The 12,663-nt window shown below is 42.4% G+C and overlaps 1 protein-coding gene across 2 annotated transcripts in view; it reads left to right on the top strand.

Moving 5' to 3' along the window:
* CRAMP1 (cramped chromatin regulator homolog 1) overlaps positions 1-12,209 on the top strand; it is a 40,453-nt gene extending 28,244 nt beyond the window's left edge. The window contains exons 15-22 of one of the 2 annotated variants that reach the window (XM_063143589.1): positions 806-910; positions 1,474-1,643; positions 2,140-2,220; positions 2,699-2,933; positions 4,632-4,796; positions 5,720-5,865; positions 7,498-7,658; positions 11,561-12,209. In XM_063143589.1, coding sequence (XP_062999659.1) covers positions 806-910; positions 1,474-1,643; positions 2,140-2,220; positions 2,699-2,933; positions 4,632-4,796; positions 5,720-5,865; positions 7,498-7,658; positions 11,561-11,615 — 1,118 coding nt within the window. In that variant the 3' untranslated portion in view covers positions 11,616-12,209. Of the gene's footprint in view, positions 1-805; positions 911-1,473; positions 1,644-2,139; positions 2,221-2,698; positions 2,934-4,631; positions 4,797-5,719; positions 5,866-7,497 lie in introns of both variants that reach the window. The other variant, XM_063143590.1, reaches the window with a different exon arrangement.
* The last annotated feature ends 454 nt before the right edge of the window (positions 12,210-12,663 follow it).

Below are 12,663 nucleotides of genomic sequence, written 5' to 3' on the forward strand. Positions count from 1 at the left end.
AGGATCAGGCAAATAAGAACGTAAGAATTACTGTGCTGGATCAGACCAAAGGCCTATCTGGTCCAGCATTCTGTTTGGACAATGGCCAACCAGATGCCTGTGGGAAGACCAGAAGAAGGACATAAATCCAGTAGCACCCTCCCACTTAAGTTCCCCAACCACTGGCATTGCAGAGGCATACTGTCTCTGGTACTAAAGGGAATGACCAGCTTCAGATGACACACCGCAGCTCGTTATCATGTTGTGCAAACTCAGCGAAGTTGGTAATGAGAGGGTTAAACATCCCTTACATAACCCTAAAACAATCCATGGGTTGTGTGAGGGTTGTTTAATTCCTTACATCACCCATACATCACATGACACAACAACGCCCCCGAGTGGTGGTTGCATATTCAAAATGGCAGCTGCATGCATTGCAGCCTCACCCCAGGCCACAGCGGGGTGTCATGTTGTGCCAAAAGCCCCAATATATAGCCATCATGACTAGTAGTCATTGATATTGGCAGTTTCCTTTTCTAATGACCCCCAACAAGGAACTTTCCTTCTTCACAGCAGCCTCAAGCTGATGTCATGCTTGGTTCCCTCAGTGGCAAGAGACTCCCCCATTTTCACTCCTGCCTGCTCCAGCTCTGTGAATCTTTGTTATCATGCTAGCAGTCAGCATTCTGTTTATCTGGCAATTTATTTGACCCTAATGAAGGCATTTTCTGTGGCTGAAAAGAGGGGTGTATTGGTCAGGCTACTTCAAAAAGCTGTTAACAGTGGGGCAAGTTTTTTAAAAAAGTTTTTAATTCTTTCTTCTCAGGAAGAGGATCTTTTCGGCCAATCCAGTCATCGCTTACTAAGGCTGCTGTGACCCGCCCCATCGTTCCCAAGATCCTTCCAGCTCAAGCTACTAACCATCTATCTAGTAGGTTTCTCAGCAAAAACAGAATGTCCAGGGTGCACATTTAGTGGTAGAATGTTATGCTAGTTGTCTTTTGTCTTGCAGCCCTATTAGATCTTCTGTTATGGTCAATAAGCATAAATTACATTTTGGCCTAAGCTATTTTGAACCAAGATCAACCTCCTCCAATCCACATGTGTTGGATTACAACTTCCATCATCCTCAGCCAGCATGGCCAATGGGAGTTGTAGTCCAACACATCTGCAGGGCACCAGTTTGGGTAAAGCAGTTGACGTATATCATCAGGATCAGAGAGATTTTAAGTGGAAGTCAATGGAAAGCGAAGTTTTAAATATTATTTAAATGGGAGAGTAAAGAATGAGAATACTCTTAAAGCTAAATTGGTGAACTGTATTAATAAATAAATGGTAGGCAGAACTACTAAAAAAATAACCTTGCTCTCCTACTACAGGAGCATTCAGCTTTTTTTTTTAGGCGTTGATAAGACGAGGCAGTGCGTACAGTTGGGCTTTCTGAACAGATGAAGGAAGCCTCCCTCTTAACATTTCCCTGTTCTCTGCTCAAAGGTGCTATCGATTTGGCAGCCAAAAGTGCTGGTATTATCCCTGGCAGTCCTCTGCCTGTTCTGGCTACCGAAGGTTTGTCAGGTGTTTCCCCGTTGTCGCCGGATGCAGTGGCCACCGGACAAGACTCAACGTTGGCACATCAGAACACAGGCTCCATAGCTTCTGTGGCAGTGAGTTTCCTTTTCCCATTCAGCCCTGTTAAGGTTTATTGCTTCTTGTAGAATTACTTGCAACAGGGGAGGGTAACCTCACAATGCCCTCTACTTCTTTTGGACTACTGCTTCCACCAGCCCCAGCCAGCATGGCGAATGATCAGGAACTATGGAGGTTGTAGTTGTGGCTGACAGGGAAATTCTGAAACAGCGCTGTAATTGTGTTCAGCTGAATGAAGTTTCAACTTTCTGTGTAGCCAGGAATACAGTGTTCGGGTTCAGAAGTTTCCACAGGAAGGACCAGGTTGGACAGGTCATGATTAGACTTTTATAATAGGCTTCAGTAAATTCAAATTCTGGATTTGAGTTTCTTTAGCACTGTGGTTTTTTTGGGGGGGTCACTGCATATTTCCACCATTGTAGTGGTGGAGCAGACATGTTACAGCTTTCCTTTCTAAGCTTTCATTTGCTGTCCTCTGGGCATCTAACTCTGTCACTCTGTTGCACTTTCCAGGGTTCGAGCAGCGAATGTCGGGTTCCGTTCCTTGGACTACCATCACATCCTGGGGAGGAGGCAATCCCTGATGGGTTCCAGGTAGAGCATCAGCTTCCAAACTAACAACTACTAGACCTTCACATACGTAAAGCTTGTGGAGGATCCAAACAAACACGGGGAGCGGTGGGAGGGTTGTGTTGCATGACAGAGCTTTGCGTGGAATCAAAATTTGAGCTTCCTAGTGCTGATTTTCAAAAACTTCCATTCTGCAACCCCTTGCAGCCAAAAAGACAAGAAACATAAGCCAGGCACCCATCTATCTGTCTGCAGACAAGTTCCATAGCAAAGAAACTGTTCTGAATGCTTCCCTTTTGCTGTCCTACTGAAGGACAGAGAGATGAAGCATCCGGGCACATCTCTGAATGACACATGCATTCCTGCCACAGAAGTAACTAGCAGTGACACAGTCATCCTGACTTTGCTACGTGGTCCTGGCAGGCTCCTGTACCTAACAGCAAGAAGCCAGTGCAACCAATTCCGAAAATGCATACAAATAACGATACTGTTCTCACCACAGGGAACACCAGTCCTTTCTCTACCGGAACTGCCCAAAACCTCTCTCCAGAATGGTCTCTCCACACCTCCACTTCCCACATCTGAGGCTTCCAGTACCCACCTGTCTCCTCCTAATGTCTCTGCTCTACTGGACATCTCTCTTCCTGGACCCCCTGAAGATGTTTTGTCTCAAGGAGAGCCCGCCACGCAGATCAGTGACTCTATCATTGAAATAGCTATCAGCTCTGGTCAATACGGTAAGAGGCAAAGCTAAGCTAAATGGTTATCGGTGGTTAAGTATCCGTAATATCACCACATTTTGATTTGGCAGCTGCTCCTTTTTACCTTTGTGTTCTTTTTAGGATTTGACTGTAGCAGTATTGTCTTTCAAGTTGGCTGCATATTTTACACGCATTACAGGTTCTCCAGCAGCGGTGTTGCATTTGTTTGCTTATCTTACTGTTTATACAAGAATGTATAGACCACTCAAAACCATTTACAAAATATTAGAAATGCAACAAATATTGAATCGTTACAATAAAAACAATTAAAGTGCATCTATAAAAAGTTAAAAGCAGCAGCAAAAACATGGACCCAAAACTAACGATCAGTAACTTAAATTACACAACAGCAGAATCAAGTGGTTGTTTAAAGAGAAATGTCTTCAGTTGCTACTGGCACACAGATAAAAATGAAGATTACTTAACCTGTTGCAGAGGGAGTAACACATACAGGGCACCGTCACCAAGAAAGCCCTTCCTTAATACTTTGGAGTTAACTGAACTCTGCAGATATTCTTGACAAAACTCCATCTTAATTAGTTTGATAGTAGGCTATCAATGGCTACTAGCCCTGATGGTTGAGTGCAGCCATGGAAGTGGCTGCATTTATTACTTCTGTTATAAATGCTGCTGCAGTCACTGTGCTTGTATACATTGAACTTTGCGTAGTAATGCCCCGGACTGTACCTTTTGCATTTCATGGCCGTTGGGTTTTTATGTCCTCCCCCTCTGCATCTCAATGGCTACTAGCCCTGATGGTTGAGTGCTATCTCCAGTATTCGAGGCAATAAGCCTGTGTGCACCAGTTGCTGGGGAACATGGGCGGGAGGGTGCTGTTGCACCATGTCCTGCTTTGTTGTTCCCTGGCCGACGGCTGGTTGGCCACTGTGTGAAAAGAGTGCTGGACTAGATGGACCCTTGGTCTGATCCAGCATGGCAGTTCTTATATTCTTAGGTCATGTTAAAATGCTTGTGTGATCCCTCCCTAAGTGAAGAAGTGAGTAGGAGCTGTTCATGCCTCTGATTGTAAAAGATACAATTCCGTCATTTAAGAGATCATGTGATACAGCCCTCCATGGAGATGAACCACCTTAAAATGTACATGTAGAGTGATTTTAAACAAGCATCTCTCCCCCCCCCCCCATCAGTATCAGAAGCTTTTTACACAGAACTTTCCACATGCAAGGGGTTTCTAAACTGGTGGTGCTTTAGAACGAGCTATCCCCAACCTACATTCCCAAATCATGTGGAGGACTGTACCATGCTCATTTGGATCTGGGCAGGGGAAACCACAAAAAGAGAGCTTGTGATTGGCAGTGCTTCACTATTGTCCCCAATCAGTATTCAGGTCAGAGAACAAATTTTTGGGAGGTGCCACAGTAGGGAGAGACTCCAAGAGTAAACATACAAAGCACAGTGTTGCCTCATTGGCTGGCTGCAGTCATCTTTGCAAGAAGACAAATACAGGGCAACTATTGCTGCGCTGCTCTGATTAAGAGGTGGTCATTTGGACCTCTGCCTCCTACGTGGGCCACATCAAACACTTGGTTGAGTCAAATCAGGAAGGAAGTAATTTCTTCCTTAGCAGGTGGCAACGCCTCCTTAAGAACATGAGCCCCTGCTTATTTAGACACGCTGAATCGGTCATGCTATTTATGCCATCTCCTTTTACAGGTGAAAACGTTTCTCTATCTCCAGCCAAGCTGAATGTCAGCGACAACTCCAAAAGTCTTCCATCCCCCTCCTGCAGCCCTCAGCAGAACTGGATCGCCTCTCCCAGCCATGATCCACAGTGGTACCCCAATGATTCCACAGACTCTTCCCTCAGCAGCTTGTTTTGTGAGTGGTACTACACAGGGAGTTACAGGGAGGGATGCTTGACCTTACCCATCTTGCGCTGCTGTTCTTTTTTCCTCCTGTGGCAGGGGCTGTCCACTTTGCCCATTGTCAAGGTCCAAATCAAGGCTGAGTGTTGAGAACTAGAGGACCCAGATAATTTCAGATACCTTAATTAAATGTGATGGACAATGTTTGCATACAGGTTTTTTTAATGAACATGGATGCATGTCACACTGGGTGAATGACACAGTCCCAAACATAGATTGCCCTTGGATTGTCCTGCAAGCTGCTGTGCAGTGTTGCCGTACCTCTTTTCCTACCACCAGCCCCATACTGTTTCTCTCACCTATGGCTTTCCAGTGCTTCATGCATTTAGCAGTGCTGCCCAGATACAGTCTTCAAAGGAGTGAAGGGATCAGAATTTGTCTGTGTAAATTCTCCCTCAGAATCTACATGATGGTCCTAGAAAATGCAAACTCCGAAAGCTGAGCACATTCGCACTCATTTAGCGAACGCAAGCATGTCTCACTATAGACTTGAAAGTTTTATTTGCTTTTCCCCAACATAAATTGAGATGGCTACAATATCAAATTCTGTACCATACAATATGTCTGCTAGTGCCACTTTCCCCAACCTGCTGGCTGTGGGATTATGGGAGTTGTAGTCCCAACACATCTAGAAGGCACCAGGTTCAGGAAGGCTGTATTATCGTATATCCAAAATAAACTGCATTCCCTACAGTTGGGTAGAGAACTGGCTTTTGAACCCAGTTAAATCCAATACAAGTTAAGTGGCGCACATCTTGAATAATGTATTGGAAGGTGGAGAAATAGCCTGAAGGGAAGCTCCTTCTACTTTCTGTTCTTTTCACAAACCTAATAATCAAATTGCCGACTGACTTGTTTGATCATTCTGTTTTACAGCAAGCTTCCTTTCACCAGAGAAGGGCCGGAAAATGTTGCCAACCTCCATTAGTAACACGAGCAGCACCTCCTTATTGGGACCGAGTCTGCTGGATGGAAACTCGCGGGACTCCTTTGTGTCTCGGTCTCTGGCAGATGTAGCTGAGGTACGTCCATGTGCAGGCCATGTCATGTTGTTGTGCAGCCTTCAGTGAGGGAGGGAAAAGGTTAGAGTTTCTCGATGGTGAGTGTAGAAGTGCAATTTCCAGATGATCCGCTCTCCACGCAATCAATCAAAGCATGTGGTTACCGCATTTTAGCTTTTGAAGGATGAAACCCACAAATCCTGATGCAAAGTCAATGCCTAGTCTGCACATAATGGAATAGGCCACATTTCCCAGCAACAAGATAATACTATTTTTGAGTGCTAGGAAAATGAAGCGTTCCTGCAACAGAAATGCTACTGCCTTCAGGGAAGGCCTCTGGATCTTGCTCAACAAATATATAATCACCATGATGTTAGTTGTACTGGAAATATCTAAGGAGAAGGACCTTTTCCTCCTCAGTTATAGGACCCAGGTGGGTGACTAGGGATCACTAAAGTCCAGTTGCTTCCATTTTTCGTGGCTGGAGAGTGCATGGGAGGGATGGACAGCTGTGTATACTCAGTGTGTGCCTCAACCTTGCCATTTATTTAACACACGATTTAGAATTCCTGTAATCTCAGTGTTTTCTCTCAAATCAGTGGAAGAAGGTATCGTCTTCCTATTTGTCCAATAGGCAGAGTTTATGCAAATTCAGAATTAAAACCTTTATCCCTGTTGCTTGGTGGAGTAACTGCCTCTTTTCCTGTCTCAGTTATGCCTTCACTGCAGTGACGGGGCATATCATAGGCCTTCTCCTGTCATTGTCCATTCTGTAGGAATTTTGGTGTGACACAAACTTTTCATCCTATCATCCCTGAACATCCAAATCTCTTCTTTCCTTTTTTTATTTTAATATATTCAAGGGCCTCTAAACACAATGGGTCTTGTTTTTAAACTTTAGATTGTAAGCCTGCAAGGCAAAGGCCTATTTTGTTTTTGTTAAGTTTAGAATCAGTTGCCCATTGGAGGGATGACCGATGCAAGCTGGAGTTAAACTACCTGTTCAGAAAAAGGATGAGATAGAACACTCCAGAAAGAACAGAATGCTGAACTAGATGGACCCTTGGTCTGATCCAGCATGGCTCTTATGTTCTTAAGAAGGTCATAGTCGAATAGCCCTAAATGTGTGCATACTCACACACACACCTCATATGTAGAAAGCTAGTCCCTCAGGGAGAAGATCACTATCCTAGCCTTTCTCCTGTGGTTGTCTTCTATACACAGGGAGCTTTTCATGTTCAAGCCTGTGAACCCCTCACCTAGGTTTTGCATAGACTTTTTTTTTAACATGTGGATTTCCCCTTATTGAGAGTGTTCAAGTTCGTCATTTCTTATCACCATGACCTATTGTCTCCTTTGCTCTTCAGACTCTCTAGACTCAAGTATTACTGTTAGAATAAATAATGTGGTGATTTGCAAAACAAATCTGAATAATCTCGGCACAGAATGTGGTTATGCACAGTGCAACGACCAGGATTTCCGTTCCCTCATGGAGAACACGCAACCCAGCTTGTGTGTTGGTGTTAATCTGGGCATGACCTCAGCTCAACTTCTCCGGACCTTTAAACCTGTTCAAGCAAAAAAGCTGGTGATGGCAATGAACAGACTTTAAAATAATCCATGCTTCTTTCCACGTCCCTTCTTTGCTCGTAGGTGGTAGATTCCCAGCTGGCTTGCATGATGAATGAGAACAGCATCGATTACATATCTCGTTTCAATGACCTCGCCCAGGAGCTGTCAATACCTGAGCCAACACGCCGAGAGATCCTTTTTGATGGAGGAGGTGGTGGGCCTCCCATTGGTGACCTCTCTCAGTAAGTGCGTTCAACCAGCTGGCTGGTGGAAACCATTGAACTGGCCGTAACCTGGAGAGGAGTGACGTCATAGCTATGCAGCTGATACCTTTGTTGTCCTGGCTAGAGCATGCCTCATAAGAAGATCAGTGTTTGTCTTCAACAGTCTACAGTTCCTGGAATGTGCAATAGGCTAGGAACAATACAACTGGGAGCAGTATTATAGGAATTGACATATGTAAGCTGGTGGCAAGCAGAGTTTACAAGACAGCCCTGGATTTATGCTCTGGAATAGTCTGGGCCAGAAATCCCACAAGCTAAGTTTTTATATAGTAAACCAAAATCCTTGTTGTGGTATCCACATTTAAGCAGGAAGCCAGGTTGGGGGCGCGGGGAGGTGGTGGGCGTGGTTTTAATGACTTTTAAAGACTTTTAAATTTTTATTTCCATATACTCCTCTCTCAATCTGTTGCAATTGGCATTGTTGACAAATTAGTCGAATTGATATTCTTTGCACTTTCAAGCAGCCATTAATTCCACTATGCTTTTACCAGAATTCTTTTTCCCTTGCTCAAGTTCATTAACATTCCAGTCCAGCATGAAAAACCCTGTGTCTGTTCCCACTTTACAAAAACTGTGGTAGGATCTGAAGGTCCCTTAAAACAAAACAAATCTCAATCTCCTTCTTTCTCAGCTGGTATTCTTTTGACTAAATCTGGACAACTTTTCTCCTTGTCTTGTATATTCCATTTTTTTGATTAAGGGATAGAACCCTTGTCAAAGGGTCTCTTAACTACACTCCTTTATTAAACATTTTCCTTTTTGTGGAGTTCTCCGGAAATTTGGGCATATTTTCTCCTTTCTTTTCAAGTGCACGCTTCATTGTCTTATTGAAGAGTCCTCCTAGAATAAAAGCTATTACAGTACTCTTTCCTGCAGCAGTAGAGTTATGATGCTTTAATCATGTCCTGCGAATCGAGGGAAGTGGGGTTAGAATCTCTGCTTTATCCACTTCTCCTTGCAGTTCTGACACGAGGGCACTAGCCTTCAGTCAACTAAAACGCTCAATTTTTGCAGCTCTGCTTTCCCGTTTCTCTTTCCTTCTGTAACTGAAAAGAGTCTCTGAGCACCCAACCTCTCTCCTGTAAAGGGGGTTCCCGTATGGAGATCCAAATTGTTCTTCAACAGCTTCTGCAAGCAAACCTATGTAAACCCAATTCATTTACAAAACGCCATTTATTTATGGCTAAGATGAATCCATCCACCAACAGTAGTAGCAACTTTGCTTTGGAAACATGCTGTGTTTTCTGGTGATACTCCCTCTCTCTTTGTAGTTCTTCTTCAATTATTTGCTTTGAAATGTTACTTTGGAAATTTACCCACATACATTGGATGTGTCTACCAGAATGGCCATTTTGTGTCAAAGGGACCAAAAATGCTGCCAGTCACTAGTGACTCGTCTACTCCAGGATCAGCCCCTGTCCATTTTAGGCTTTTCCTGGTGCCCCCCATCTTCAGAGGCAATCAAGCAGTCTTTTAGTATCTCTGTGAGCTCTGCATTCCGCTTTGTTGCAGAACTAGGAAGCCTCTCTTAGCTTTAAATACAAATTACTTTTTTAGTTGTGATCTTCTCTTGAATGGCGGAGCCATCTGCCTGTTACTGGAACAGGAAGCTATCCACAAAGTAAGCGTCCAGGATGGGTAAATCAAAGCAGGAAAAGCTGAGAATCATGTACACCTCTGTAGGATTGTCGTTTTAGCATGGCTCTCCTCTGACATTGTTGTTTCTTCTTTGAAAATAATCCCCTTTTCAAGAATTCTGCCATAATTACTAGGGAAACACACTGCCTTATTTTTCAGTCCCTGATGCTGTGTATTATGATAGTGGTCCAGCAGCTCTGAAGCCCCTGAGAACAGAGAAGTCCCAGCATGCAACACGGCATCCTTAGGCACATGAGAAGTGTTTTCACAATAAAAGAAAATCGGAAACCTTTGTTGAGTAGCAGTGGTGGCTTTGGAAGTGCATTTAGTCACGTGGTCTAGATACCGCAGTGCCAGAGCATATTTATTCTATTTGTCTGCAGGTTTTTGCCTGAATATTTCATTAAGAGCCCACTTTCTGATCACTGTCCTTCACACATTTGCTGTTCTGTCCTCTGGAAGGCTTTTATTCAACAACACATTGAACAAGCAAGATGATGCATGTGGATTGTTCAAGTTTTGTGACACTAGTGTGATTTGCAATTTTGTTACACATCTGTTTATTTTTCAACTTGAAGCCCTCACTTTTAATGCTCCAATTGGTTATTTTACCTGTTTGCCATGCTCCCGTTTCTGGAAGGGTGGATTTTGCAATATGCTTGAGAAGCCCTTCGTTCTCTCTATGTGTGGTTTATTTGCCAGCATTGCAGCTTAATAGGATCTGCTATTCGGGTCTCTGTCCCTCATGTGCTAACAAATTACCATTCTGCCACCAGCTTCCTCAGTCCTTGAGAAGATAGGATGTGGCAAGAACTATTTTTATCAGTGATGAGGTCAGCAAATTTTAATATCCTTTGTTGCAGAATTGGAGCATCAAGAGAAGTAGGCAGAAGTTAGCAAGGAACCACTTTTTCATTACTAAATAATTATTGTGAAACCTATATACCAGCTCCAGCTTGTTAGAAATTAGTTTTTGCACGCAAGTTTGAACTTCCTGCAAGCTCTCCCTAATCAACTCCTTTGCCATTAATTTTTGTAAAAATTTTACAATGACTGACAAATACATCCAATTTAAATCTAATTGTCAATAGCTAGAGAGTAGTGCATTTAACCTTTCCCCCTTCTCAAACTTCTTCCACATTTCTTCACATAGTTGTCCACAGAGATTAATACACTTGATATTTGGCCCTTGACTTGCATATATTGCATTTAAAGTACATGAACAATGAAGACTGTGCACTTGAAACTAAAAACCAATAATAATGCTGACTTCAGTCAATTATCTATTACTAACACTCCTCTGTGAAACAGTAAGAGTATATCCTCTTTGGAGACTGCTAGTATTGAATCTACCTAAGCGTCCAAATGTTTAAGACACAAAATTGATTGTAGAGCTGCCAAGGGAAAATTCTGACTTTCTCTGAGTGCAGGAGTCAATTTTGAATTGTATGGTTTCAACCCCCTTTGAACCAACAACAAGCAGTTTTGAGCAACTTTTAAGTAACCTGCAGGCATGGTTGCTTCTAAACTGAATTGTCGTCCTGCCTTACTTCACATTTGCCTGAGGCATTGAGAAAAAGCTCTTCTGTGGTTAGCTGGTTTCCATTCATGTATTTGGTACCTGAAAAGCTTTATGCCTCAATGTTCTTTTGATATCACTTGGTTGATAGATAAGCATGTTATAAACTGGTCTACTTGAAAGCATGTATGCAGTGATGACGAAGGGTTTCTTATAGACCCATAGGACTGGGCACTGGGAATCAGACAGCTGTGTTCCTAGCCAGATGTAGGGTTTCAAGAACAATGCCTGCTAGAGAACAGGGCTCTTCGTACTACCCAACAGCCCACCTGAACAGGGGTTGCATATGTAATTTGGTGCAGCAGCTCATCGTGAGTTAAATAACCCATGACGAGCCATGGCATGTCGTCCAAACCCAGTAATCATATCAGCCATCTTTTGAGTGCCTGTATTGGATAGTGATAACATCATTTTGCTTGCATTTTGTTTGACCAATCAACTTACTCTTCAACATTTTATGTTTTTTATAACTGGGATAGAATCCATCAGGAATTTTATTCATTTGGTGGCCTCTAAAATGAATTTTGAAAGAGCAAATTCTCTGTGAATTGTGTCCAACTCAACTTTTTTTAGTTGTTCTAAGCTGGCATTATGTAACCTCTTTTTGATTATCACTCTTTCCTCTTTTATGCTTTCCAGCCAGCTTAAACAACTTGCATCAAATCATACCTACCAAGATGTTTTGTCTACTAATTTGACAGATGCTTTATGGGGTATTAGTGTTGCATTTGGGGTTTGGGGTTTTTAAACACATGTATACATACACATGTCAGATGCGTTTGTAAGGAAAATACTGCACTTTTAAGTTACCAATCCCTTAAAAAAAGACACCTCTCCTCCTGACTTCTTGGTGAATTGTCAATGCTAAATAAGTGAAAATGTTTGCAAGCACTACAGCAGTGAGTTATCATTAGTTGCCAAAATGTGATAACTGGCTTTAGAGCTTGTGGATTTGGCAGCAGACTTCGTTGCTGTTTCTTTTAATAATAGTTAAGCCATATCATCTAAAGGGTTTTTGTCTTGTTTTGAGATGTGAATTTGTTTTATAGATAATAAATATACAGATATAGTGTATGTATAAAGCAAGAATGCCTGTCCTTAACTGATTATTTTTTGTACCATATTGTAAATTATATTATTTATTCTTTACCAATTTTTGGAAAAACAAAAGGTGTTTGGGTTATTTAATATAATATACAAAAGCTGTTAACTTCCTCTGTTTTCAATTTCCAGTTCAACTTGTAAAGTTGTTTTTATGATTGTGCATAAATACATACTAATCCTTGGTCTAATTCATGTGTGTGGTGTTTTGTACCCTGCTAGTTGTAAAGCTTTTCCTTACTTTCTTCTGAGTGGTGAAAAAATAGAGGACTGCAGCACTTTAACCAGGGTTGATATCTTTTGAAAGGTGGTTACTGAAGACTTACTGACATTTTGGATTTATTTACAAACATACTGGTTGCACTCTAACATGCCCACTGAGCCTAAAAACTCAGCTCTTTCTGTCCTTGGTCTGCCTCAAAACTGCAGGCTATTGTTCACACACAGACACTAGTTTACAACATCCTCAGTTGGGAGAGAGAAAAAGAAGCTTTTCATATATTTTGTAGCTGTTAAAAGCAGTCTGACAAGTATTTCATTTCCATGGTAACATATCACCTCTGGTTTGCCTATCTATGAAATATGCCAGGCAATACCTTTACTAGGTATTGACCATCCAACCTGTTAAAGAGTTCAGCAGAACTT

Source organism: Elgaria multicarinata, chromosome 17, assembly GCF_023053635.1.
Source record: "Elgaria multicarinata webbii isolate HBS135686 ecotype San Diego chromosome 17, rElgMul1.1.pri, whole genome shotgun sequence".
In the NCBI taxonomy this organism is placed as follows: Eukaryota; Metazoa; Chordata; class Lepidosauria; order Squamata; family Anguidae; genus Elgaria; species Elgaria multicarinata.